General features: G+C 42.5%; 2 protein-coding genes across 3 annotated transcripts; one reads left to right on the top strand and one right to left on the bottom strand.

Moving 5' to 3' along the window:
* Nucleotides 1-247: 247 nt before the first annotated feature.
* Nucleotides 248-7,720, top strand: aasdh (aminoadipate-semialdehyde dehydrogenase). Of its 2 annotated transcripts, XM_072438866.1 has the most exons (14): nucleotides 248-513; nucleotides 828-948; nucleotides 1,713-1,978; nucleotides 2,043-2,235; nucleotides 2,361-2,602; nucleotides 2,848-2,948; nucleotides 3,125-3,297; nucleotides 3,817-4,075; nucleotides 4,147-4,256; nucleotides 4,420-5,047; nucleotides 5,498-5,661; nucleotides 6,659-6,784; nucleotides 6,876-7,007; nucleotides 7,304-7,720. In XM_072438866.1, exons 1-14 carry the CDS (start codon nucleotides 275-277, stop codon nucleotides 7,688-7,690), a joined length of 3,141 nt encoding a protein of 1,046 aa, XP_072294967.1. In that variant the 5' UTR covers nucleotides 248-274; the 3' UTR covers nucleotides 7,691-7,720. The 2 variants fall into 2 exon arrangements, with proteins under 2 accessions (XP_072294967.1, XP_072294968.1); XM_072438867.1 differs by lacking the exons at nucleotides 248-513; nucleotides 828-948 and having other exon boundaries at nucleotides 1,762-1,978; nucleotides 2,056-2,235; nucleotides 7,304-7,718.
* A 169-nt stretch (nucleotides 7,721-7,889) lies between these two features.
* cracd (capping protein inhibiting regulator of actin dynamics) lies at nucleotides 7,890-19,495 on the bottom strand. Its single transcript, XM_072438170.1, has 10 exons — nucleotides 19,310-19,495; nucleotides 18,264-18,408; nucleotides 16,950-17,061; nucleotides 16,816-16,883; nucleotides 16,338-16,547; nucleotides 15,267-15,932; nucleotides 13,658-15,086; nucleotides 10,759-10,949; nucleotides 10,264-10,426; nucleotides 7,890-9,873 (listed from the first exon to the last, which is right to left on the bottom strand). The coding sequence occupies exons 2-10, from the start codon at nucleotides 18,303-18,305 to the stop codon at nucleotides 9,713-9,715; spliced, it is 3,042 nt and encodes a 1,013-aa protein (XP_072294271.1). The 5' UTR covers nucleotides 18,306-18,408; nucleotides 19,310-19,495; the 3' UTR covers nucleotides 7,890-9,712.
* Between the last annotated feature and the right edge of the window lie 4,350 nt (nucleotides 19,496-23,845).

Raw genomic sequence — 23,845 nt, forward strand, 5'->3', positions numbered from 1 at the left:
CTTAAAACAACGAGAAATAAAAAAATAAAAAAAATCCAACGCCATACATATATAGTATAAAAGTAATTATTCAACAACACGTTCAAGATACGATAATGTATTTTAATTTAAAGCTAAATTTACCATTGGATCTACTAGACCAAGAGTGGTTAGCCAATTTCCAATGGTTGGTAAACTAGCGTTCATACATACGTCATATTTAGTCGACAAGTGCGCCACTCAAAACAACAGCAAATAAGTTTTAAAGGATGGTAACGGATATACAGAGCTTATAATGACTATGGAGTGTCCTACACTATACGACATGTTTGCTCAGGCTTCGTCCGTGTGCAGTGAGCAGACTGCGGTGACTTTTGACGACGGCACAGGGAAACCCGAGTGTCTGCGCTATAAACACCTGCGCGCACTCGCGGCTGAACTGTGCAGTATCCTCCGGGAGACGTGTCATCCGAATAAAGGCGTAATTGGCCTGTACTGTCGAGAAAACCTGCTATTGCCCGTCTGGATTCTGGGGTCAGTATCAAAAATCAGGGTGAATAAATGTTTCCCCAGTTTCCCCACGATGTGCTCCTTGTGCTGTCCAACAAACACACCTCAAACTACCCAAATGTCATCCATCAATAACGTGACACTTCATTATGTTTTATTTTGATTTTATTTATTTAATTTTTTGCATAAGAGCCATAACCATCTACTCTAAATGATATAACTAAACCTTCCCAACATATTCTTATACGTTTTGAATGCATGTCTCACATTGTAGACGTGACTCACATGAAAATCAGGCCTTGCTGCTCTGGGATGGTAACTGTGATTGTGTTTGGTAGGATCCTGCAGACGCCTGCTGCTTACGCCCCTCTGGACCCTGCTGACCCTGGTCTGCTCTCCTGCAGAGTCATGGAGCGCTGTGGGCTCCTGTACTGCGCTGTCCAGACCGAACTCCTACAGGTACAATACAGAATATAACACACAAGATAACGTGGACTTTGAACAAGTATGTTTTGTAAGAAAAACAAGACTGATGAAAATAATCTATGCTTATTGTTTAACTTTTCTAATGGCATTCATTGATTACATTATACCTTTTTACCTCACAGACGTGACGCAAATAATTGATTTCAGTTGCTTATTATATTATTATTATTATTATTATTATTATTATTATTATTAACCCCCACATTTTTCCTAAAACACCTAAACCAAAATGAGCTCCGAGTCAAACTGAAGCTGTTTCTGAACCCTTTGGAGTACAAACCAATGGCTAGACTCTTTGTAGAGCTGAGACTCTGTGTTTTTCTTTTTTTAATTCTGATATTCTGGTTTACTCTAATTATAAGTAGAAAAAAAGCTTTGCAGAGAGGAAAATCAGATTCTAAATTCCACTTAGGTTTTCTTTGTTAAATATAAAACATTCACTAAAAATTTTGTTTAGGGACAAGTATTTTTTTAAAGTCCTGACGGTCTATACAAAATCCTATTCATTTTTGTTTTTTAAGGGTCATTTTTTGGGTTACAGCTTTCTTTTTAAGTGAAACATATCAGCAGTTTAAGTTAGATGGTGGAAAACATTTAATAATAAAGTAAAAGTCCAGCATTCCACCTGTGGAATGTCCTGGTCATAAGATTAATATTACAATTCACACAACTTCTTTCTGCTATCTCTGAGTAGCAATAAAACAGTTTTGGTGTTTGTTGTCTTTGTTTTTTTAAAGAAATTCCAGAAAAGTCTTGGAGAAATGTTATTGCTGGCAGTTTGTGTGGTGTTGCCCAAGTTTCAGCTCACATTGGTAAGAGTGAAATACCCACATGAAGCTGAGCAGGATAAACAAACTGAACAAACCGAACCCCAGACAGTAGATGGCACAGCTGAGCACAAGGACAGTTTTGCCTATGTGCTCCATACATCTGGAACAACAGGAAACCCAAAGATTGTGAAAGTACCACACAAATGTATACACCCCAATATATCAGACTTACGGTGAGTCTAAACTCTTTTATCTTTGTCAGTGCGAAACATTGATTTATCTTCTTCATCTTTGTAGTTTATTGCTTCAGATTACAAAAGAAGATGTGATTTTCCTCGCATCACCTTTGACTTTTGATCCGTCTGTGGTGGAGATGTTCATGGCATTAACCTCTGGAGCAACACTTTTAATTGTTCCATCACTTCTAAAGAAGTTGCCAAAGCGATTGTCACAGCTGCTGTTCAAGTCTCACAAGACAACAATTCTTCAGGTAATGAATCTAGCCATTTATTATCTTCTGTCTGTACCTCAAATATGACTAAATCATTTCAAACAATCCTGGATTTACCGGTAATATGTGATCTGGATTCATGCCTAAATGAAGTTCTTTTGCAGGCTACACCATCTTTATTCTGTCGCTTTGGTCCAGATATCCTGAAAGAAGATGTTTTGTCAGCTAACTCCTCGTTGCGTATTTTACTTCTGGGGGGAGAGTCCTGCCCCACTCCAGAACATCTCGCAGAATGGAAACACAAGGAAAACCAAACAGAGATTTATAACATCTACGGCATCACTGAAGTGTCCTGCTGGGCCTGCTGCTACAGGATCACAGACAGAGAGCTGCACTCACGTCTAACGTGTGTATCGTCCATCAACTTTATTTTATTTGTTTGTTTTAGAGCTGCACAAACATGACAATGATGACGTAATTGATTAAATTAACATTTATATAATATTTTGACAAAACAAATCAAAATTGGGTATTTTCTTTGATCACATTTGATCATGCACATTCAGATTTCTGTCATTTTAGTGCCATTAAACATTTTGATGCATTCAGTTATTTCTCATTGTCTACTGTCTATTTGGTTTGATTCTCTAGTTCTCCCGTACCGCTTGGAGTTCCACTTTCAGGAACTGAGGTGGAGGTCAGAGATGAACATGGAGCTGTTGTGAAAGAAGGAGAGGGACAAGTGTATATCGGTGAGTGAGAGAACCTGTCAGCAAAGTATTACAAACCTGATCATGACCGATCATGTCATGTTACTACACAAGTACAAAAACACCTAAGTTAACTTTATAACATGCACTGGTTCAATAACTTTGTAAAATGTAATATACTTCTGCTCTAAACACAAATGTTTGCGTTCCTGGAGCAGGAGGAGAGCACAGGGTGTGTCTGTTGGATAATGAGGACACATTGGTCCCTGCAACGATAAGAGCCACTGGGGACTGGGTGAACCTCAAAGACAAACAGATGCACTTCCTCGGACGCAGAGACCGAATGATTAAACGGCATGGACAGCGCCTCAGTCTGGACGAGGTGCAGCAGGTGAGAAGTCACTGGTCCATGGGTCAAACTGGAAACATGGTTGAACATTCTGGTTGAACATTTAATCCTGCACCACTGTTGTCCCCATCTCATTTGTACACTCAACACAATGATTCTGAGTGGCCTAAACTAACGAAAAACTAAATACAATTAAATGCAAGTGTGATGATTGGTTTAGCCAGAATTACAACAACAAATAATCTAAAGTGTAATTCATGTATTAAAGTTATGTATTAGTTCACTTCTTTTTAAAAACTATTTCAGGCAACAGTAAACAAACAACTGACATTAAACCTTTCAGGTGGAGAGGTGCCATTTGCTTGTCTTCATTGAGATATCATTGGTTTGCCTGGATGGTTCCACAGTATCAACATGTCTATCTCCATGGAAACAAACTGATGGCAGACCTCCCCACCATAAAAGTCACATAGTGCACTTTTAACAGTGCACTTCCTCCTCCACATTACATCATAACCACCTACATTTTTACACACTAACATTTTATTTCTATGTTTTCAGCTGATCTTAACTGCACCACTGGTGGAGGCCTGTGCTGTGGGTCTTTATGAAAACCATCGGCTCATTGCGTTTATAGCGACGTCTCAGTCTGAGGACAGTAGAGCGTCACCGGTCGTCGTGTGCGATGCCACAGAGGCGCAGGAGGGAGGGGCGGGAGAAGTCTGTAGAACCATACTAAAAGAGTTATCCCAAACCCTGGCACACTTCAGTGTACCAGACACTGTGGTGATTGTCCCTGAAATACTACTGACCGCTCATGGTGAGTAATAATCCAATTCGAAACTGTAAAAGCATTCAAGGCGTATTCACTGATAAACTGTGTATAAACAGGTAAAGTGGACACGAAGGCTCTTATGAAGATTTATCAAACACATAGAAGTGGATTACTGAGGACTTCACTGAGAGACTTCACAAAGGAAACTCTGGAGTCTTTGTGGCAGGTATTGCACAAATCACTGAACAGAATTGTCCTAATTTGGGCTTATATTAAGTATACTCTTACCAAAATTGCGACATATGTACAGTACTAGGCAGATGTTGAATTCATATTGTATTTTTGAGTTTTCTTTGGACACCCACACTGTTCTTTTGTGTGTTCAACAGACTTCTCTTGGCCTTCCTAAAGACATGCCCATAAAGGAAGACTCCAACTTCCTGCTCAGTGGAGGAGACTCTCTCAAAGCATTAGTTTTCCACGAGGACCTTGTCGCCACGTCTGGTCTAACCTCTCCAAATCTGTTAGAAATCATTCTCGATGGCACTTTCACAGATATATTACATCACATTTCTCTGGTTGGACAGCAAGTCAAACAAGAAGCAACAAAACGGCCTTTGGAAAAAACATATGAAGTAATAGCAAAACGAGAACGCACTTTATCTGAAATGGAAACGTTTAAAGTTATCAAAAGAGGGAGTCAGATGATTGAGATGCATTGTCCTAAATCTACAGGACTAACACAGACCATTGGGGATGTAAAGTTGAATGAAACCTGTGGACTGAAAACCGTGTCATTGAAAAGGCACTGGTTGTCTGACACTGGGAGATGTGTGGACGCCTCGCCTGTTGTTCTCCTGCACCAGAGCGACAGAAGCACCGTGTTCATCGGGTCTCACTCGCACCGGGTCCAGGCCCTGGACTTGGACTCAGGAGGTCTGGTTTGGGAGCGGGTTCTGGGGGACAGGATCGAAGCCTCAGCCACTGTGTCTCCGTGTGGGACTCTTGTGATTGTAGGTCAGTACAATTTATCAATCTGCAGTAAAATGTTGAGGACACCAAATGGCACTAAATTCTGAAACTAACTTTGTATTTCCATTCTAATTGTACAGAAACGTAGAACTGTCAGTTTGATGTGAACATTATTTACAAGTATTAAGTTAAAACAAGAACATTTACCAGTTATAACAAGTTAAGTTTCAGGCTTTAACAAAAAAGAATTCACGTTTAAAAAAACATATTTTCTTGTTGTACCAACTTGTTGTGTCAAGACATTTCCGTCATTAAAACCTGAAACTCGTTAAAAGAGATACAATCTCCATAGAGACAGCAGGCGGCAGACCCCACCAGAAAAGTGACAGTGCACCTTTAAAGCACTTTACATTTGACAAATACCTTGACTCATAGTCACTTAATGTACCACTGTCTAAAATGTGGGTTAAATGAAGTGTTTTGTTTATTCTTCAGGTTGTTACGACGGCGGTGTATATTTCTTAAATGTGTCGTCGGGGGAGACGGAGTGGGTCTTTAAAACTGGAGACGCAGTAAAGTGCTGTCCTGCTGTTGATGCTGAAACTGGTTTGGTTCTGGTCGGGTCACATGACGGACACGTTTATGCTCTGGACCCAAAAGTGAGTTTGTCTGTCATCTTTGACTTTATTTGGTTAAACAATATCATCATGTTTGGATTGAACCTGATTTTAGGTCCAATTATGGGATTTATACATTTATAAAACTACGTAGAATTATAACTAAGTGTGCGTACGGACAAAACACAAACCCTGAGCTGAAGTGAGAATCTTTCCTCTTTGAGCTCAGATTTCCTTCTGGTCTGATTTGAAAGCCAGAGTTTTGGTGCTGCCCGGTGATGGAGCGATTGGGACGCACAGCACACGTGTGACGGGCTCCTGGGGCCCGCCGCGGTGTCGTGGGTTTGGGTCCTGACTCCAACGTTTTGCTGCGTGTCCTCCCCTCTCTCTCATCCCCCATTTCGAGCTGTCTTTTCTGTTTGGTAAAACCTACGGGTCAAAAACCGTAAAAATGAAAAATAAATAAGAAGGCAGCCAAGTTCAGAGTTTTGGGACCGAACACACATTTTAAAGTTAAGTGGTCGTTTTATAGATGACAAGAAATCATACATAACATTTTTTAAAGTTCACTCGCATATAAATGAGACCTCTGACCTGTCACTGGGCCTGATGGTGCCAGGGGCAGACGTGCAGGTGCAGACGTGCAGGGGCAGACGTGCAGGGGCAGACGTGCAGGGGCAGACGTGCAGGGGCAGACGTGCAGGTGCAGACGTGCAGGGGCAGACGTGCAGGTGCAGACGTGCAGGGGCAGACGTGCAGGTGCAGACGTGCAGGTGCAGACGTGCAGGTGCAGACGTGCAGGTGCAGACGTGCAGGTGCAGACGTGCAGGTGCAGACGTGCAGGTGCAGACGTGCAGGTGCAGACGTGCAGGGGCAGACGTGCAGGTGCAGACGTGCAGGTGCAGACGTGCAGGTGCAGACGTGCAGGTGCAGACGTGCAGGTGCAGACGTGCAGGTGCAGACGTGCATGTGCAGGTGCAGACGTGCAGATGGAGAAAAGTTACACGCTGATGCTAAAAATAATGTTTTATTCATGCAGACTCACCATTGTGTGTGGAAGCGTCCGTGTGGAGGAGGAGCACTCTTCTCCTCTCCGTTCATTCATCCCTCACTCAGACATTTGTTTGTGGCGACTTTGGGAGGTCGTCTTCTGTGCCTAAACGTGGTAAGAAGAACAAAAACGTCAATCTAACTTAAACTAATATATGTTTGCTTTTGATTCATTTAGATTCTTCCTTTTATTTTCTAAATCCTAGGACTCTGCGGAGGAGCTGTGGTCCTTCTCCAAAGATGTGCCCTTTTTCTCATCTCCGGTCAGCTCTGAGACACACGTTGTGATCGGTTCTGCCGATGGGAACATTTACAGTTTGAGCCCGGATGGAAAACTGGTGAGTTGGACTTACGTTGCGTTTGATTCAATACTATTATATCATTTAATTCCAACTACTAAACAAACAAAGTAAATACATTTGAATGGTAAATATAAGATTTAAAACACTATCAAGAATACTTCCTTTTTAATAGATCTTCCTTTCTGTGCTTGTAATACTCTCTTTGTAAACATTTATTTAATGTTAACCACTAAACCAGCCTTGACTAGGTGTAAAATATAGTACATTTATTTTTTTCTGATCATGTCATTTGAATAAGCCATTATCTTATTTATCTGTGATCTCCTCTGCAGCTCTGGCAGTTCTTGACTCAGGCTCCGGTCTTCTCGTCCCCGTGTCTGACTCCAGACCAGCAGCAAGTGCTGTGTGGCTCTCACGACGGTCACATCTACTGCTTAAACCTTTGGGACGGGGCCCAGGTTTGGAGATTTGAGACGTCAGGTAGAGTCTACTCCAGCCCTTTTGTGTTTGACGCCTCTGCTCTTGGGACGAGGTGCTCTCTGGTGGCTCTGGCGTCCACAGACGGGACAGTGTGGATCCTGGATGTTAAAACTGGACTGAAGAGAGCCTCACACAAACTTCCAGGAGAGTTGTTTTCGTCCCCGGTCGTGCATAAGGACTCATTTCTTATTGGCTGCCGAAATGATTACGTGTATTGTTTAAAACTGGAGGTAACTTAAGACATTTCTATCAGTAATTTTAAAATCTATATAATTAAGCTCTCAAGAGACATAAATATGATCAAATGTGTGACTCATTTAATCACATTGTGAAATAAATATAAAGTATCTTTTTACCCTTGTCAGTAGTTTGTATTTCAAACTGGACAATTCCCTTTTACCTTTCCAACTGTAGCAGAAAATATAGAAGAAATAGACATTTGATTCAGACATAAGTGTTTAATTTACTTTATTCATAACATTTTGTTTCTCTTTTTAGAATTTTCTTTTTTATATCTCTTAAGTGAAACAAAAAAAAGTGCAAATTATACCAAACATTTTGTTACATTAACACTGCGTACACTACACTATTGTGCAGACCAAAGTTATAAACAAAATGAGGGAGTGACTGAGCTACAGCGCCTCCTTCTCTCCAAAGCTCGTAGTGCCTTTGACTTAGTTACAGAAGTACTCACAAACATACAGGTCTTTGAGTGGAAAGGGAGGGGTTGTCTGTTCATTCAGGAAATGTTCCATTACGTTTACAGAAAGAGATGGCTAACAAAACACAAGTGTGAAATGGAATAGGTAAGAGTTTTATGTTACAGCAAGCAGGAAGTCCAGATACATCTGTGAGGAGAAGTGCAGTCAATGCCCAGGTAACACTTGTGGTCTTCAGTGCTGTGTTCAGGTGCATCCACCTCATTATAAATCACCAATCAGCCAAAACATTATGGCCATCTACCTGTTACATTCTAGCCTCTAATGAAACAAACTGGAGCCAAGTATTTTGTGAGGAAAGAGTTAAACTTTCTGGTAGTTTGAAGCTACATAACTGGGTCTGTCAGGCCACATATAACGGCCCACACTCCCCATCTTTGGGCATAATGTTATGGCTGATCTGCGTATTGTTACTGTCACAGTCAACACGGACACAGTTATTTTCCATTAAGTAAAAAAGAGAAAAGGCTCATAAGATACAGTAGTGTTAAACACAGACAAATCCATTGCTTTACATAAATAACACCGGCGGGGCAGCTGGAGAGACGCTTATAACACTTCTCATATCAGATCATTGTTACTGTAGCCCTTAAAACACCATTCATAAACACTGTAATATATTCACCTCTCATACAGAAGTGTCCCGATTATGTTAAGTGAGCTATTTACATCCATGGTGGGGCAGTTGGCTACTAAATACAAAAGTTGGCTATTGCATTGGCCAGCCACGTTTGGGATTGGCTGCTTGGAAAAGTCCCCTGAATGTGGCAGATTTAGCAAATATTTTCTCCCTTCGTTTGTACATGAAGTGATGTGCGCATGCCTGCAGTACATACTACATAAGAGTGTACGTTGTATTTTTAGATGATGCGCACGTTAGCAAGATAAGGGAACCATCCAGTGTGGATATAAGGTTATGGGGCAGGAGATTAGGGGTACAGCTTTATGGAAAAATAAGAGACCACCATTCTCTCACCTCCCTCTACGTTTGACATAATCCCAGGCTGGTTACAGTAAGTACTTACAACACATAATCGGTTGTTCTTAAATATAAATGGGCTCAGGATGAACATTTGGACCATATCAAAACCAAAATCGAGACAAAATGTCAAATATTTAGGGATTAAAAAAGAGGAGTTGTCCCACAAACTGAAACCCTGTGAGTCTGATAGTTCTTTTTGTTTTACATGAAGCTAGTCCCCCATTTGTTTACCCATTACTATGGTGATGCCCACAGCGTAGTGATATAGAACAGTGCGTTAGCTGTTGCCGAACTACTTGCACGTTATGCAATATTAATGCATGCCAGTTAGCATTGGATTTCTCATTGACCGTGGTATACGTACTTATAACTAATATTATTTTGCCATAACAATACTCTGCTCACCCACCAGTGACAAAGGAATATTTTCATAGCTTAGTTTTTTTGATATTGCACCAAAAGACACAAACTTCTTCTCACATTGGTCTCTTATTTTTCTCCGATCTGTATATGTTACAGAGCCAAAGTCTATTTAAGCCACATCAGAGGCGTCTGTGTCTCTATTTGATTATCTGTGGACAGTCGCTCCAGGCTTTGGCCTTCCTCTTGGCCAGAGCCAGCCAGGCTGGCTCAGTGGAAACCTGCGCCGAGTCGCTGGAGGGGAAGCGCTTTGCCACGTCCTTGACAGCAGGAGGCGAAGGTGTAGAGTCTGCAATCTCCACTGCAAAGAAGCACACACCACACCATTTATGAAGCAGAGCATTCACCATCACGGCACCGAGGAAAATGCAACTCAAACAACAGGCCAAAAAGATCTAGGTATAGAATCTACTAATGCAGGTCAAACTGAGCTGTTGTTTTGCATATGAATTTAGTTTTATTCCAGAAATCCCTGGGTCAGGTGGTGCTGCTGACCAAGACGGGCTCAAGATCTAGAGAGAAGGACCTGCTCCTGACAGCTCGCCCCAGCACCCGCCAAAAATGGATGAAATGCACAGGTCAGCACAGATATTCAATCAATACACAATTAAAGATAATGAGCGAGATGTGTTTAGGAGGAAGAAGATGTTTAGATATAAAAGAGGTTCATGTTTGTGGTGTTTGTTCTCACCCGTGACAGAGCTGGGGAGGGTGCTGGCCTTCTTCAGTTGTTCTCGCCGCTCGAATCGTCCCAGAAGAGAATCCGGTCTCTTGAGCTCTTCAGGGGTCTGAGGCTTTGAGCTCGGGCTGGTGCTGCCACTTCCTCTGCTCTCTGTGGGACTGGGTAATGTGAGCTGCAACAAGAGGAAGTGACCATTGAATGATTATCAAAATGAATGAGTACTATCTAGACGTGTTGTTAAATAATGTATAAAACCAAATCAGAACTAGGACTAAAATGTGGATGGAACCAGGACTAAACCAGGAATGGATCAAGATTAATTCAGGAATGACCCAGGGCTATTTATAAACCAGGTCAAAACTAAAACTCATCTTATCCTGCATGAACTATTTTAAGAAGCTGAGATTAACTTGAGTAACACCAGAAGCTGACTTCCCACTACAGTTTGAGATTATACTCTAAACATAAAACCATGTGACAGTAGAAATATGAGCTTGTACATACACTGTCCCTGTCCCTGCTCTGTTTCTCTGCCAGTTTGGCCTCTCTGAGGCTGCGTCGGTCCTCTCGGTTCTGCTGCTGCTCCCTGAAGCCCTTCTGCTTCTGCAGTGCCAGGTGAATCCACAGGGGGGCGCCCTCCTTCTCATGGACCTTAGCACTGTCCAGAGAGTGCCTGCTCTGAAGAGATGGTTTCTCTGTGGAACAAACATAATGACATATTATCATTGTGTATAGATCACACTCAAATGAAGCTTAGATAAATACATTCAGTGCATTGTTAAAATGTCTTCATTTGGAAGATTATTGACCCATTTCATTTCTGTTTCTCTAAATTGATTCAATGTTCAACTGGCTGACTCATTTTTGATTTAATTTCAGTTTTATTGACTAGCTTGCAGAACATAAACATGTATCAGTGTTATAAAGATACACACATGATATTTTCTGTCCTATCCCCACAAAGCTAAACAATGTCTTTTCTTGGTATTGTGCTCTCATTAAGCAGCTTTAAACAGCTCTAAGAAGGTGTGTTATTTCTTCAGGGTAAAAATGACATCTGCAGCTGTATTTGTCAATGAATGAATACAAATATTAATGGTAAGAACATGTTTTTTCCATAGTGAAAGACTTGGGTCTGGAGGCAGTGCTGAATTAGGTGACGGTAGAAGGTGGACATAGATAATCAATGATTTAATATGTTTTATTGTGTAGATAAGAATGAAATAGCAGAATCATTATTATATAATCTGTGCGGCTTTGATGCAGCACCACCCGCCCTGCTGCATCATGGGACTTGTTTGCATATTTGGTGAGCAGCAGTAGAACAACTCCCTCGTTCCTTTGCCCAGTAATAGTATTTGGGGTTAACATTTGGTGTGTGGAAGAAAACAAACACAAACCAGGGAAAAAATGAGAAATAAAACACATATTGAAGGTTTTATGATTTAAAAAAATCACCAATATAACATGTATTTTAACCATCCCAAACTTTTTACCTTTATCAATTAACACCTTTCACTACATGTATTTAATATGAATGTATTTAATGGCATTTAGTTTACTTTAACAAATGTTCTCACTAACACAAACTGTACATGTAAAACAACATTTACCTAAAGTTCGTCTGTTATTCAGCTCATTCATGATTATATACTACCCATAATACTACCCACTGTTGACAAAGTTTACTTTACATTTGTGCTTATATTGTTGTATTTTAGTTATTTATTTATTATACTATATATATATCTGGATGTTGTAGGACTGTCTTGGTTGACACGTCTCTGCAACATCGCGTGGCGTTCGGGGACAGTGCCTCTGGACTGGCAGACCGGGGTGGTGGTCCCTCTGTTCAAGAAGGGGGACCGGAGGGTGTGTTCCAACTACAGAGGGATCACACTCCTCAGCCTCCCAGGTAAGGTCTATTCCAAGGTACTGGAGAGGAGAATCCGACCGATAGTCGAACCTCGGATTCAGGAGGAGCAGAGTGGTTTTCGTCCCGGTCGTGGAACACTGGACCAGCTCTATACCCTCCATCGGGTGCTCGAGGGCTCATGGGAGTTTGCCCAACCGGTCCACATGTGCTTTGTGGATCTGGAGAAGGCTTTCGACCGTGTCCCTCGGGGTGTTCTTTGGGGGGTGCTCCGGGAGTACGGGGTCCGGGGCCCTTTGCTCAGGGCTGTCCGGTCCCTGTATGACCGGAGCAGGAGCTGTGTTCGCATTGCCGGCAGTAAGTCAGACCTGTTCCCAGTGCATGTTGGACTCCGCCAGGGCTGCCCTTTGTCACCGGTTCTGTTTATTGTTTTTATGGACAGAATTTCTAGGCGCAGTCAGGGGTCGGAGGGTGTCCGGTTTGGGGACCACAGGATCTCATCTCTGCTGTTTGCAGACGATGTTGTCCTGATGGCTCCATCAAACCCGGACCTGCAACATGCACTGGGACGGTTTGCAGCCGAGTGTGAAGCGGCTGGGATGAGAATCAGCACCTCCAAATCCGAGGCCATGGTTCTCGACCGGAAAAAGGTGGCTTGCCCTCTCCAGGTGGGTGGGGAGTCCTTGCCCCAAGTGGAGGAGTTCAAGTATCTCGGGGTCTTGTTCACGAGTGAGGGAAGGATGGAGCGTGAGATCGACAGGCGGATCGGTGCAGCGGCTGCAGTGATGCAGTCGCTGCATCGGACCGTTGTGGTAAAGAGGGAGCTGAGCCGAAAGGCAAAGCTCTCTATTTACCGGTCGGTCTACGTTCTGACCTCACCTATGGTCATGAGCTTTGGGTAGTGACCGAAAGAACAAGATCGCGGATACAAGCGGTCGAAATGAGTTTCCTCCGCCGTGTGGCTGGGCGCTCCCTTAGAGATAAGGTGAGGAGCTCGGCCACACGGGGGGAGCTCGGAGTAGAGCCGCTGCTCCTCCACGTCGAGAGGAGCCAGCTGAGGTGGCTCGGGCATCTGTTCCGGATGCCTCCTGGGCGCCTCCCTTGGGAGGTGTTTCAGGCATGTCCCACTGGGAAGAGGCCCCGGGGAAGACCCAGGACACGCTGGAGAGACTATGTCTCTCGGCTGGCCTGGGAACGCCTCGGGATCCCCCCGGAGGAGTTAGAGGAAGTGTCTGGGGAGAAGGAAGTCTGGGAGTCCCTGCTCAGACTGCTGCCCCCGCGACCCGGCCCCGGATAAAGCGGCAGAAAATGGATGGATGGATGGATATTTATTATACTTTCCATGTTAATCTGTTCTAAATTAATATACTTAATTTTAGCAGTGCTTGATTAGCTATTTTTCCATTTTGCCTTCCAATATTAAGCTTAATTATACTTTAAGTACTACTTTTTACATTTACTTGAGTCTTTTTGCTCGAGTACATCTTTTATTACAAATGTCCTGCCCTCAAAGGAGCTTAATCCACTGACCTTTTCGGAGGAGCTCTGTTTTGCGGTCCGTCTTCTCTCTCCAGGGAATGTTAATAGACGGAAAGAAGGACCTTTTCTCCTTGTGCTCCTCCTCTCCCGGCGAGTGTCCTTGCGAGTGTCCTTGCGAGTGCCCTTGCGAGTGTCCTTGGCCGCTCCGCAGCATCTCCTCTCCTCTGCCTCCGCCTCCTACCAGTTCATGACTCGTGGACTCTACCACCGCCTCCCTCGGACTGTGCATCCCGTGTTGCGCTTTAGGCAGGGGCGATGGCGGGGGAGTCGGGACGGACCCGGATGGTTTGGGCGAGGTCGCGGGCCTCCTGTAGACCGGAGGTTTGGAGATCACTTTCTCACTCTCGGCGTGCGGAGTGGGGCTTGGTGACTTTGCCGGTTTGGCCCTGGGGGACTGGATGTACTTGCTGCCCACGCCGTCCTTTTGCGGCGACATGGGGCTGAGTCTTTCCGAAAAAACGGAGGAAACGTCCGAGTCTGGCTCTATGGGCGTGAGAGGTGAAGGAACGCCGTCGAAGCTATCCCCATCGCTGTATCGTTTCTTTCGCTTTTCCGTCGATTGTTCATTATGGAAACGCAAAGAGAAGTTAGTCCGCCTCAGCTTGATCCCAAAAGGAGATGGCGCATCGTCTCCGTCCTGGTTCAAATCTTCTTCTAATTCCTTACTTTCATAGCTCTCGCTGTACGTCCTAGTCTTTAACATCTCTGAATCAGGTTTAGCACCAGGGACGAGGAACGATGGCAAGTCTTTGGCAAAAACGCATTCATCTGAGGCCCTCTCCACAATTCTGACACTTTTGCTTTTAGGTCTGGGCGCTGGAGAAACTGGAGGTTCATAAGACGTTTCACTGACATCTTCTGGGCTAAAAACCTCAGAGTTCCTGTTTGAATCGCCAAATTTCTTTTTTGCAGGCGTGATCGAGAACTTGGCGCTGGCTGACATGGTTTTTCTGAGATGCGAGTGGGAAAAGTCAGATTGCTCTTCTGGGGACGGTTGGGATTTTGTCACCTCTGGATCGGGATAACTTCCATCTTCAACCCCTTTGAAAATCTTTGATCGAATGCTTGCCCACTCTGCCAGGGCATCTGAACTGGGCTGGTCGGTGGTATAGGAGGCTTCGCTGAGGGATTTGGTTTTGCCAGATTTTCGGTCTGGTGAAGTTTTGTTTTTATTTGGGGTCCCGGGGGTCTTCTTCTCCTCCAAACCCAGGAGAGATTTGCACGCCGTGTCCTTGATCTGGTCCAGGTTCACAGCGGGGCCACAAAGCTGCGCCCCAGTCACTAAGATGGCCGTGTGCGGGATGTAGGTGGAGGGCGACACGTTCGAAGTGTCTTCAGAGGGCTTAGTGCTCTCTTTGTGATCTGCCACAGCGCCGCCCTGGTGGTGAGTGGATCCATGTGTTACAGGCGTCAAGTTAACCTGGAGAGGGGAAAATAATAATGTCATTGTGTCATTCTATTTGTCATTCTAAGCATATTTATTATTATTACTTTGCGTCTAACAGCACATTCTTAGTTTGTGGCTTTGGTTCACTCATATTGACAGTAAAGCTTAATATGATTTATTATATAAGACACATAAATAGTCTTGATACTCAACCTTTTGGAACAGGATCTGCTTCTCTCCAGACGACACCTTGAATGAGAATGGCTTCTGTCTCTCCTCCATCTCCTTCCACCTCAGCTCCTCCTCCTTTTCTTTCCTCACTCTCTCCTCCTCCTGTTGTTTCCTTTTGTCCTCTTTCCTCTTCCTCGTTTCCTCCTCCTCTTGCCTCCTCCTCTCCTCTTCTTCCCTCCTTTTCCTAGCCTCCTCTTCCTCCTTCAGTCGCTTCTCCAGTAGTTCCCGCTGCCTTCTCGCCTTCTCCTCCTCTTCTCGCCTCCTCGTCTCCTCTTCCTCACGTCTCTTCCTCTCCTCTTCCGCTCGTGTCCGCTCCTCTTCCTCCCTCTGTCGCCGCAGCAGCTCTTCCCTCGCCCGCCGCTCCTCTGCCTCTCTATGAAGCCTCTCCTCCTCTTCTCTGCGTCTACGCTCTTCCTCCAGCTCCCTAATCCTCTGCTCCTCGGCGCGTTTCCTTTCTTCCTCCGCTCGTCTCCTCTCCTCTTCCTCCCTCCTCTTCCTCACTTCCTCCTCGTGCTGTCTCCTCCTCACGCTCTCGAAGGGCTGGAGCGGCTCGGAGGCTGATGCTCTGCGCTGGGCGTCCGCCGCAGAGAAGCAGGGAGCCTCAGAGTCCTCCTCCAGCACGCCCGGGATAGAGACCTCCTGTAAGTCCTGGGTCAGAAACCATCATTTTAGCCCAAAGAAATGCACTTACAACACGGTCAGAGGGATCGTGTCAAACATCTGAGAAAGGAACAGAACTATATCTTACACAGTATAAAGCCAACTGCAATCAGAGAAAGATTGTAACTTGTGAGCTCGATGTAACTTTTCAGGTGGATGGTCCAAAGCCTTGTTTTAACCAGGAAAGTTCCACAAAATGGCACAAAACATTCCAATCTCCATCATTCAACATTAAACATCCTTTAAAAATGAACTTAATCAATGTTTCCAAGCTAAAATCTCAAGAGTGTTTTAGTCAATCACGATGGAATCCTGTTACTACGATACTTTCTTTAACGTATTGAGCCCTCTCGTTATATCACCATAAACAATCCCGTCCTCGTCACTTCTCACCTGTGTGAAACGCCGGTGTTTGCGGGACACTCTCTGGTTCTTGGGTTTGACAGACAGTTTATGCTTTGCCGCTGCGTTGTCCAAATGAGGGCCGCTCTGTGGAACTGCGTCCAGGTTTATGGACTCGATGGTGCCAGTGCGTGGAAGAACTCGTTTGGATCTTGGAGACTTTGCCGGGGGGCTACTGTGAGGGTCGGCTGGTGGGGCGGCCTGGAGACATTGAATAAAAGAACATCAGCCTTAAACATGCTCAGATGTGCATGCAATAGTGCAATGAACTGGAAACATTATTGTTCTCAGCTTATGCAATATCCGTTTATTTTGTCAAAGAGGATAATAAAATATTGCAATAATAACATCACATATTAAAGAGAACAGACGTTTTTCCATATGATACATCCATACTATGTTATTTATCTGCTGAGCATTTAGATGTCCTATGGAGAGGAGATTGCTACAGTTGTTACGGCTAACTCACTTTCGGCTCAGGTTGGGGCGGTTCTGCTTCGACCGGGGCCTGGACTTGAGCCTGGACTTGAGCCGGGACTTGAGCCTGGACTTGAGCCCGGACTTGAGCCTGGACTTGAGCCGGGACTTGAGCCGGGACTTGGCCCTTCATGGGACTCCTGAGAACCTCCTCGTCGTCTGTACTCCCCTCATCTCCTTCACTTCGGCGCATGGAGGGCGGCTTCTGTCCAAACTTTATACTCGATGCAATCTGCCTCTGTCAAATCATGAAAGACATGTTTATGCATCATGAGTTTAGCATCAAATTAATTAAAATGGCTTTGGATTCAGCGCCTTTTGAGATACTAAAAGTGGTTTACAATGATTTAGTCATGATGCCACATGAAAGGGCACATTTCCATATCGCTCAAATATGGACTTATCCATGTTTACAATTAATCAAATTAGATTTTCCTTTAGAGATTACTTTCAGATGTGTGTTTTGTGTACAGGAGCTGAGGGTCTGGGACAAATAAACAACACGCGAGAGGGTTCTGGGTCCCCCAGGAAAGTTTAGATTTAATAGATGTATTTTTCTTGTGGCATTCTTGGCATTGACATGTGTTTTAGTCTCCGTGTGCAGCTTCAGTTTTTATGCTTATGTTCTTGTGTTATGTTGCCTTTATGAGAATTAAACTGATCTGTTCTGAGAAATGTGCTGCACTTTGCCGTGGTATACTTGTGTATTTGGTCTGCAGACATATTATTTCAACTGTTTTGCTCTTAAAATGATGAATTAGAGGCGCCTCATAATTATTTTGTAAAGTTTGCATCCGAGTTCAAGGCTAAGCAACTTGAAGTTGACATTGGGAGTGCTTCTAATGACCACTAAACAACCTTTAAATGTTATATTAGTGAGAATGACAGGTCATGGTACTCATAATTTCATTGTTATTAATTTATGGACACAATACTCAATCTGGCAACAACAAAATAGTTACGTCTAATGCTTTCAACCCATTTAACCCGTTTCATCTGTTAAATTCGTACTACTACTATTACTTACTACTTACTACTACCACTACCACTACCACTACTACTACTACTGTAAACAAAGCTCATTACATATTTCTATTGATAAGCATGACTAAAATTACATTTCCCGCTCCCCATTGACCACAGTACTTTGACCACAGTACTTTGACCACAGTACTTTGACCACAGTACTTTGACCACAGTACTTTGACCACAGTACTTTGACCACAGTACTTTTAGTGGCAAAGTCACATTTATGGCAGGATCTATACCATCTCTAAATGTCTGCACTCAGTGATTGACCTGGTTTGCATTACTGGAAATAATGTTCCTGTCACTGCCTTACCTCTTTGTGCTCATTGCCTCCCTGACATGTCTGACTTCTGCCTGGATTTCTGTGGAACTCACGATCCCATAAATTAACCAGTTTTCCCATTGACAAACCTGCAGATTCCTGACTTTATCGGAAACGTTTTCCTGGGACATGGTGTGCTCTCCGGCTCCGTCTTCCTCCTGTTTGGACGTAGTTTCTTCTGGGATAAAGATGCTGTCGTGAGAGAGCGCACGAGCTCCTATGGGGTTCACCTTCCTGAAAAGGAATTAAAATACATTTCAAATAAAAACCTAAAACATAGCACCATTTGGCAGGATAGAATCATCGTCTATCACTGACAGAACTTACACGCTGCAGTGTGGCTCGCTCAATCATTCTCCACAATAGAGATGAATGAGCTCTCTACACACCAGCACTTTTACTACATAAATAAAACCTGTCAAAGGGCTTTTTATGATCTGTTTTTGACCAGAGCCTCACCCTTTACTCAGCTGATTTGGTAATTACAGCCTTTACAGACGTGAAGTTTAGCTCCGTGGCAACACACGTGGTGGACTGAACCAAACTCTAAAGCTGTAGTAGGCTTATAATAGTAACAAAACATAAACTAAAATGTAGTGTTCAACAAGGGTCTATAGCTAAACAAAATCAATGCTTCTCTGCAATAATTGAGTTGTGAAATGATCCTAAACATAAAACAGAAGTTACAAGAACTCAAAGGATTAAAAATAGCAAGAAGGAAAGAAAAGAAAGACAGCAAAGGGGATATTTACCACTGGGCTGTTAATAAATGATGCAAAACACTAAAATAGAACAAAGGGAGACTGAAAAGGAACAACATGAAATTAAAATTAGGTCATGATTTTGAAATATTTGATCATTTTCCCTCAGGGACAAAAGACTGGTGGAAGGACACATTTCATGCCTCTTGACTTTACTTCACAACTTGACTTTACTTCAACACGTAACCGCAGATGCTGACGGAATTCCTCATTATTTGACACTACTTGCTCACAATACAGTGAAAAATGTACTATGGCATTACCAAAATGTCCTGCTATTACAAGAGACAAAAAGAAAGATCACTCCATATCCTGCTGTAAGTTCATTCCCTCATAAAACTAATACTACTACATTATTATTAAACGGATCTTACCTCAGATGTTGACTGGCCTCTTCATCCTCGGACACTACTCCATTGCAAACCTCTCCAGTGGAAAAGCTGGGCTGAAGCGTAGCGCCATCAAACCCAGGTTTGGGATCTCTCTTCTTCTTTTTCCCAAAGAGTCTTTTGAACGGCTGGAATTTGCCCTGTCGCCTTCTCTCTACGGACACAAAACACATGACAATAAAAATCACCTTTATATCACCAGATAAAGTCCAAGGACACATGAAGAAGCTGACGTAATGAAGTAGTGTGACTTTGGATATTGGGGAAGTGAATCTTAAGTAATGCATGAGATGAGGACGCTGACTCGTCTTCAGATGTGATCACACGAAGGAGGAAGGACGGATAAACAACGGAATATTTCCAATAGAAAAAAGTGAATCCTTTGAATGCCAATTAGTGTTTACGCAGACATTTAAAATAATGCGTGGAGAAAGTAATTGAGTACTTATACTGGAACATATTTTGGTGCATTTTTCATTCAAACACACAAACAACTGCACATTATCCCATTAATACCAAGAACATGTCAACAGTGCTGAATAATGCTGGTGACTGAGGAAAAGAGAGACAATTTCTTTCTAATTACACTGATTCAACTAGTCATGGGTTTGTAAGGTGGACAATTTTCACATAATCTTTTATCCACAATTTCATTAAACATATGATTGCAAGAGAAATACTGACAGGGTCTTTTGAAATGTGATTATGCTTTGTTTCTACTAAGAAGAGGGAGCATTTCCTAGGGACTTACACCCATGATCTTGTCTGTAACCATGTGTCTTAATTCATCTTTGTATAGCCCTGGTGGTGGAAGAAAATACTTTTATATCATGTTGGACGTGTGAAAAATCAAGCCAACCTGTCAGAAAGACTAAGGGGGGAACCAAAGTTTAGTTCCGTGTTTCTGGACGGCCCTCTTTTACTGTTACTATTCAAGCTAACTATTCAGCAGCACCACATATTGTGTGCGTAATTACTATAAAAGTGAGTATTTGGTCGTGTTAATGTTTATCAATTGTATATTGTTGATGTTTATCCTTATCTTTGACAGTTAATGCACTGTATTCAGCTAAACTGCCGCGATCCATTACTTATCGCTGTTTTCGCCGTCAACTAGCTTGTTCTAAAAATAGCTCCGTCATCGGCGCATATGTAGGTTACTAATGTAACCCGAGTTCTATACCGCATATACTGTGCAATGTAGAAGTTTAGTAATGTGACTTAATTCATGTTTACTGTCTTTCTGTTCCCAGACCACACACACCACCAATTTGTAATATGTACAAATTAAAGGACATTCTCAATCAATCCAGTTTCCCCTGATTCTCTAACCGGAATCAACGGCCCATACTGTCCGCTCCAATCAGCGTTATTTCCCCTTGGCTAATGTGGATATTTCTACACAACCAATCCAACAGCTTCTACCTTCCACCCACAGGATGAATGGATGGATGAGGATGGGGAGAACTGAAGGAAAATGATCAACTTTCTGTCTGAACAACCCACAAATCAGAGCGTGATAGAGGCTAGTTGTAGATCTGTGTCTGTGTCTGTTTGAGCATCGAGCTGCATTATAAAAAAAAGTACGAATCACAATACAATAACACAGAATTTAGTCTGTGGAGCTACTGTATTGTCTCATTAAACATTTAAATGTCAGTTTCCATGTATCCATATAAAGGTGTTTCTTCTCGGTTGCTTTGATTGTGCAGAGGCAGCTGTTGGTTAAAGGCAGGGGGTGATAAAGGAGGCTTTCCCCTGTCCTCAACACAATCTCGGGGACAGAAAAGGGTAGTTCATAAATTTAGTGAGTCATAAATGTGTGACCTTTCTTTTATTCATAGGCAGTCAACTAGTACCATAATATATATAGTATGAGGACAATAACTGTACCACTGAAGCTATTATGAAAAAAACATTCCTTTTTGTTTCTTGTGGATATGCCACAGAGATAATTACAGAGATATGAACCATAAATGTGGTCTGACATCTGCAATCTGACAGTTAAACAGATATTTTTACCATATAATTCTGACTTGTCCAGCTCAATTTTAAACTATAAGGATTCTAAAACGTTGTGATATCACATGAATGCAAAACCCATGAACAATCTCTCAAAATGAGGAGATTACAATTTGATTTGATGTTGTTATTTAGGCCAACATTTATGAAACAAACATTCCCAGTAGCAGCAGGCAAACGTCCATGTGTTCCGTGACATGATGTAATCCTCGTGTGTAAACATTGCAGCTTTAATAGTCAGTAGTGTGGTGTCATTTGTATGCGGGTGACTTCCTGGTTGGTTCCACGGCCCTCAGAGTGCAGTGGGTGAGCTCACAAGGCCACTCTACACCAGACTTCTTCAGCGCGGATCCCTTTACGGCTAAAAGTAGAAACTGGTGTGGGATTTCACTGGCCAACCCTCCACAGCACCACAGGAAATGTAACAAAGAACTCACAGAGACGCTGCTGTCTGGAGGGACGGGCGATATTTTGGGCCAAAAAAGTAAACACTGGGGTTTGTTTTAGGGTTTAAGCTTTAGAGACAACACACTGAGTCAAGAGAGGACCGGCAGTTATCTATAATGTCCCCAATAAAAACACGATTGCAACTACATTTATAAAAGTTGTATGTAGGCTCGTTACAAAATTTACTATAGCAATTTATTGTTCAACAAATGATAGTAGAATAAATATTTTGGAGGACTAAACATTTATTGCATGTACCTTTTATATGCACTTATTTTTATTCTATTACATTCACATTTGAGCTGTATAGTGTTGAATGATTAACATACTGTATCTTTTTTTATATCGTAGCTCGTGTTTTTATGATATCTTGATTTCAGAAAAGGTTTATTGGGATTATCCTGCTTTAATATTATTTTGTCAGTGGCAAAAAGTAGCTTCAATATCATCGTTTATCACATTCATTTCATTTGCAACATATCATGCTTCAAAATGTGTCATGACAGGTGTATTTGTATGATGTGAAAGAGAAAAGTAAAGGAAAGTAAAGTAATTTGACCTAACAAAAACTAAACAACACTAACAAAAAATATACTTTCTCATTGTATAATGCTTTTGGAATAAAATGTAAGCTAACACGAGTTCACTGGGGACAGAATGTGATGTTGCACTGATGCTCAGACTTGTCCCTTCTCTGCACTTCCCATAATGCTTTGCTCTGGGCACTCTCACACACTCATGCATGAAACAGGACAGGGCACTTTTGGAGACACGGCACATCACTCGGTTTAACTGCTGCGTCTGCTGCTCCCGTCTGCTGCTCCTACACTTTTCAGCTGCTCTGCTCCTGCAAATGCACCTGTTTTTTATTTTATTTTGCAGAACATGTGAAAGGCTGGATCACGTCAAGGCCTTTTGAAGTGAACACAGCGGATTATATGCAGTACACCCACATGGAGGCAGTCAGGGTTCTCACGAAAGTCAATCGAAAACATGCTTCGAATTTATACGGTCTCTCTATGGACAGCGTATATCAAAAAGTATTGACCCAGTGCAAATCGTAGCATCGCTTTAGAATGGGGAACATATTCAGAGTTTAAAGACTTAATTAATGGTTGGTTGGACACCTACTAGGCTGTGTTTGTTACATAAAAATAAGTTATAGTTATTAACCGTTAATAGGTAAAAAAACACAGCTCATATTACCAAATGCAAATTAAGATCATAGTTATCTCTTAACAATCTCTTAACATCATATTAATCAGAAGTTATAAGGAGTTTATGAATAGAAAAGTGTTAATAAATGTCTAATTAGCAGCAGAATAAGGTTATGCTGAATAAGACATTAATAAGGGCAGATTAAGTACTAATAAGCTACTAATTTACCACTTACTAGTATGTTAATTAGCATCTAGTTAGACGTTAATATGTAAAGTGTTACCAATATTATTATTATTATTATTATTATTATTATTATTTATTATTATGCCAGCTGTACGGTACAGTTGTTATATCATTATTATATTGTCAAAGAAAACTAAGATCACATAACTAAATCGTGGCTGTTGCTATAATAAAGATAGTGGCAAAACGATTAGGATTTATGGTGACTATTTGAAAAGTCAATAGGTCAAGAGTCAAGAGCAATATAATAATAAGAATGAAGCGTCAAACTTTGTATAAACCTGAACCACAGCAAACTGTTTAAAAACAGTGAAATCCTCAAACCAATCACAGCACACCATGCATCACTTAAAGGGACAGTGCTCTCGTGCATGTGGAGCGTCAATCAAATCCTGAACTGTCCCTTTAAGATGACAACGCACTCCTTTTCCTGTTTACCTGGGCCCTTGGGTTGGGTTACCTCTACACGCATGTCACTCCGGGTTTCCGTGGCGTCTGTTGCCATGGTTGCTGCAGCAGAAGAAGCAGGAAGTGAACGAGAGGAGAGGGTTTGAGTGTGGTTTTAATTATGAAACACAACAACCTTAACTCTAAAATGTATTGAGATGTTCAAAGTGACACAACATTTACACCGTCTCTAGTTTCCCC

The sequence above is a fragment of the Eucyclogobius newberryi genome, unplaced genomic scaffold (assembly GCF_026437365.1).
Source record: "Eucyclogobius newberryi isolate DKJ021-1_F unplaced genomic scaffold, fEucNew1.0.hap1 SCAF_9, whole genome shotgun sequence".
Classification (NCBI taxonomy): Eukaryota; Metazoa; Chordata; class Actinopteri; order Gobiiformes; family Gobiidae; genus Eucyclogobius; species Eucyclogobius newberryi.

Excerpts from the sequence above, each read along its gene's own strand:
- aasdh (XM_072438866.1), top strand. The coding sequence starts at position 275 with ATGACTATGGAGTGTCCTACACTATACGACATGTTTGCTCAGGCTTCG. Across the intron at positions 2,236-2,360 it reads ACAAGACAACAATTCTTCAG|GCTACACCATCTTTATTCTG; the intron begins GTAATGAATCTA and ends GTTCTTTTGCAG. Across the intron at positions 5,662-6,658 it reads TTTATGCTCTGGACCCAAAA|ACTCACCATTGTGTGTGGAA; the intron begins GTGAGTTTGTCT and ends TTATTCATGCAG.
- cracd (XM_072438170.1), bottom strand. The coding sequence starts at position 18,305 with ATGTCCCAGGAAAACGTTTCCGATAAAGTCAGGAATCTGCAG. Across the intron at positions 16,548-16,815 it reads CGCCCCAACCTGAGCCGAAA|GCCGCCCCACCAGCCGACCC; the intron begins GTGAGTTAGCCG and ends CAATGTCTCCAG. Across the intron at positions 15,933-16,337 it reads AACACCGGCGTTTCACACAG|GACTTACAGGAGGTCTCTAT; the intron begins GTGAGAAGTGAC and ends TTTCTGACCCAG.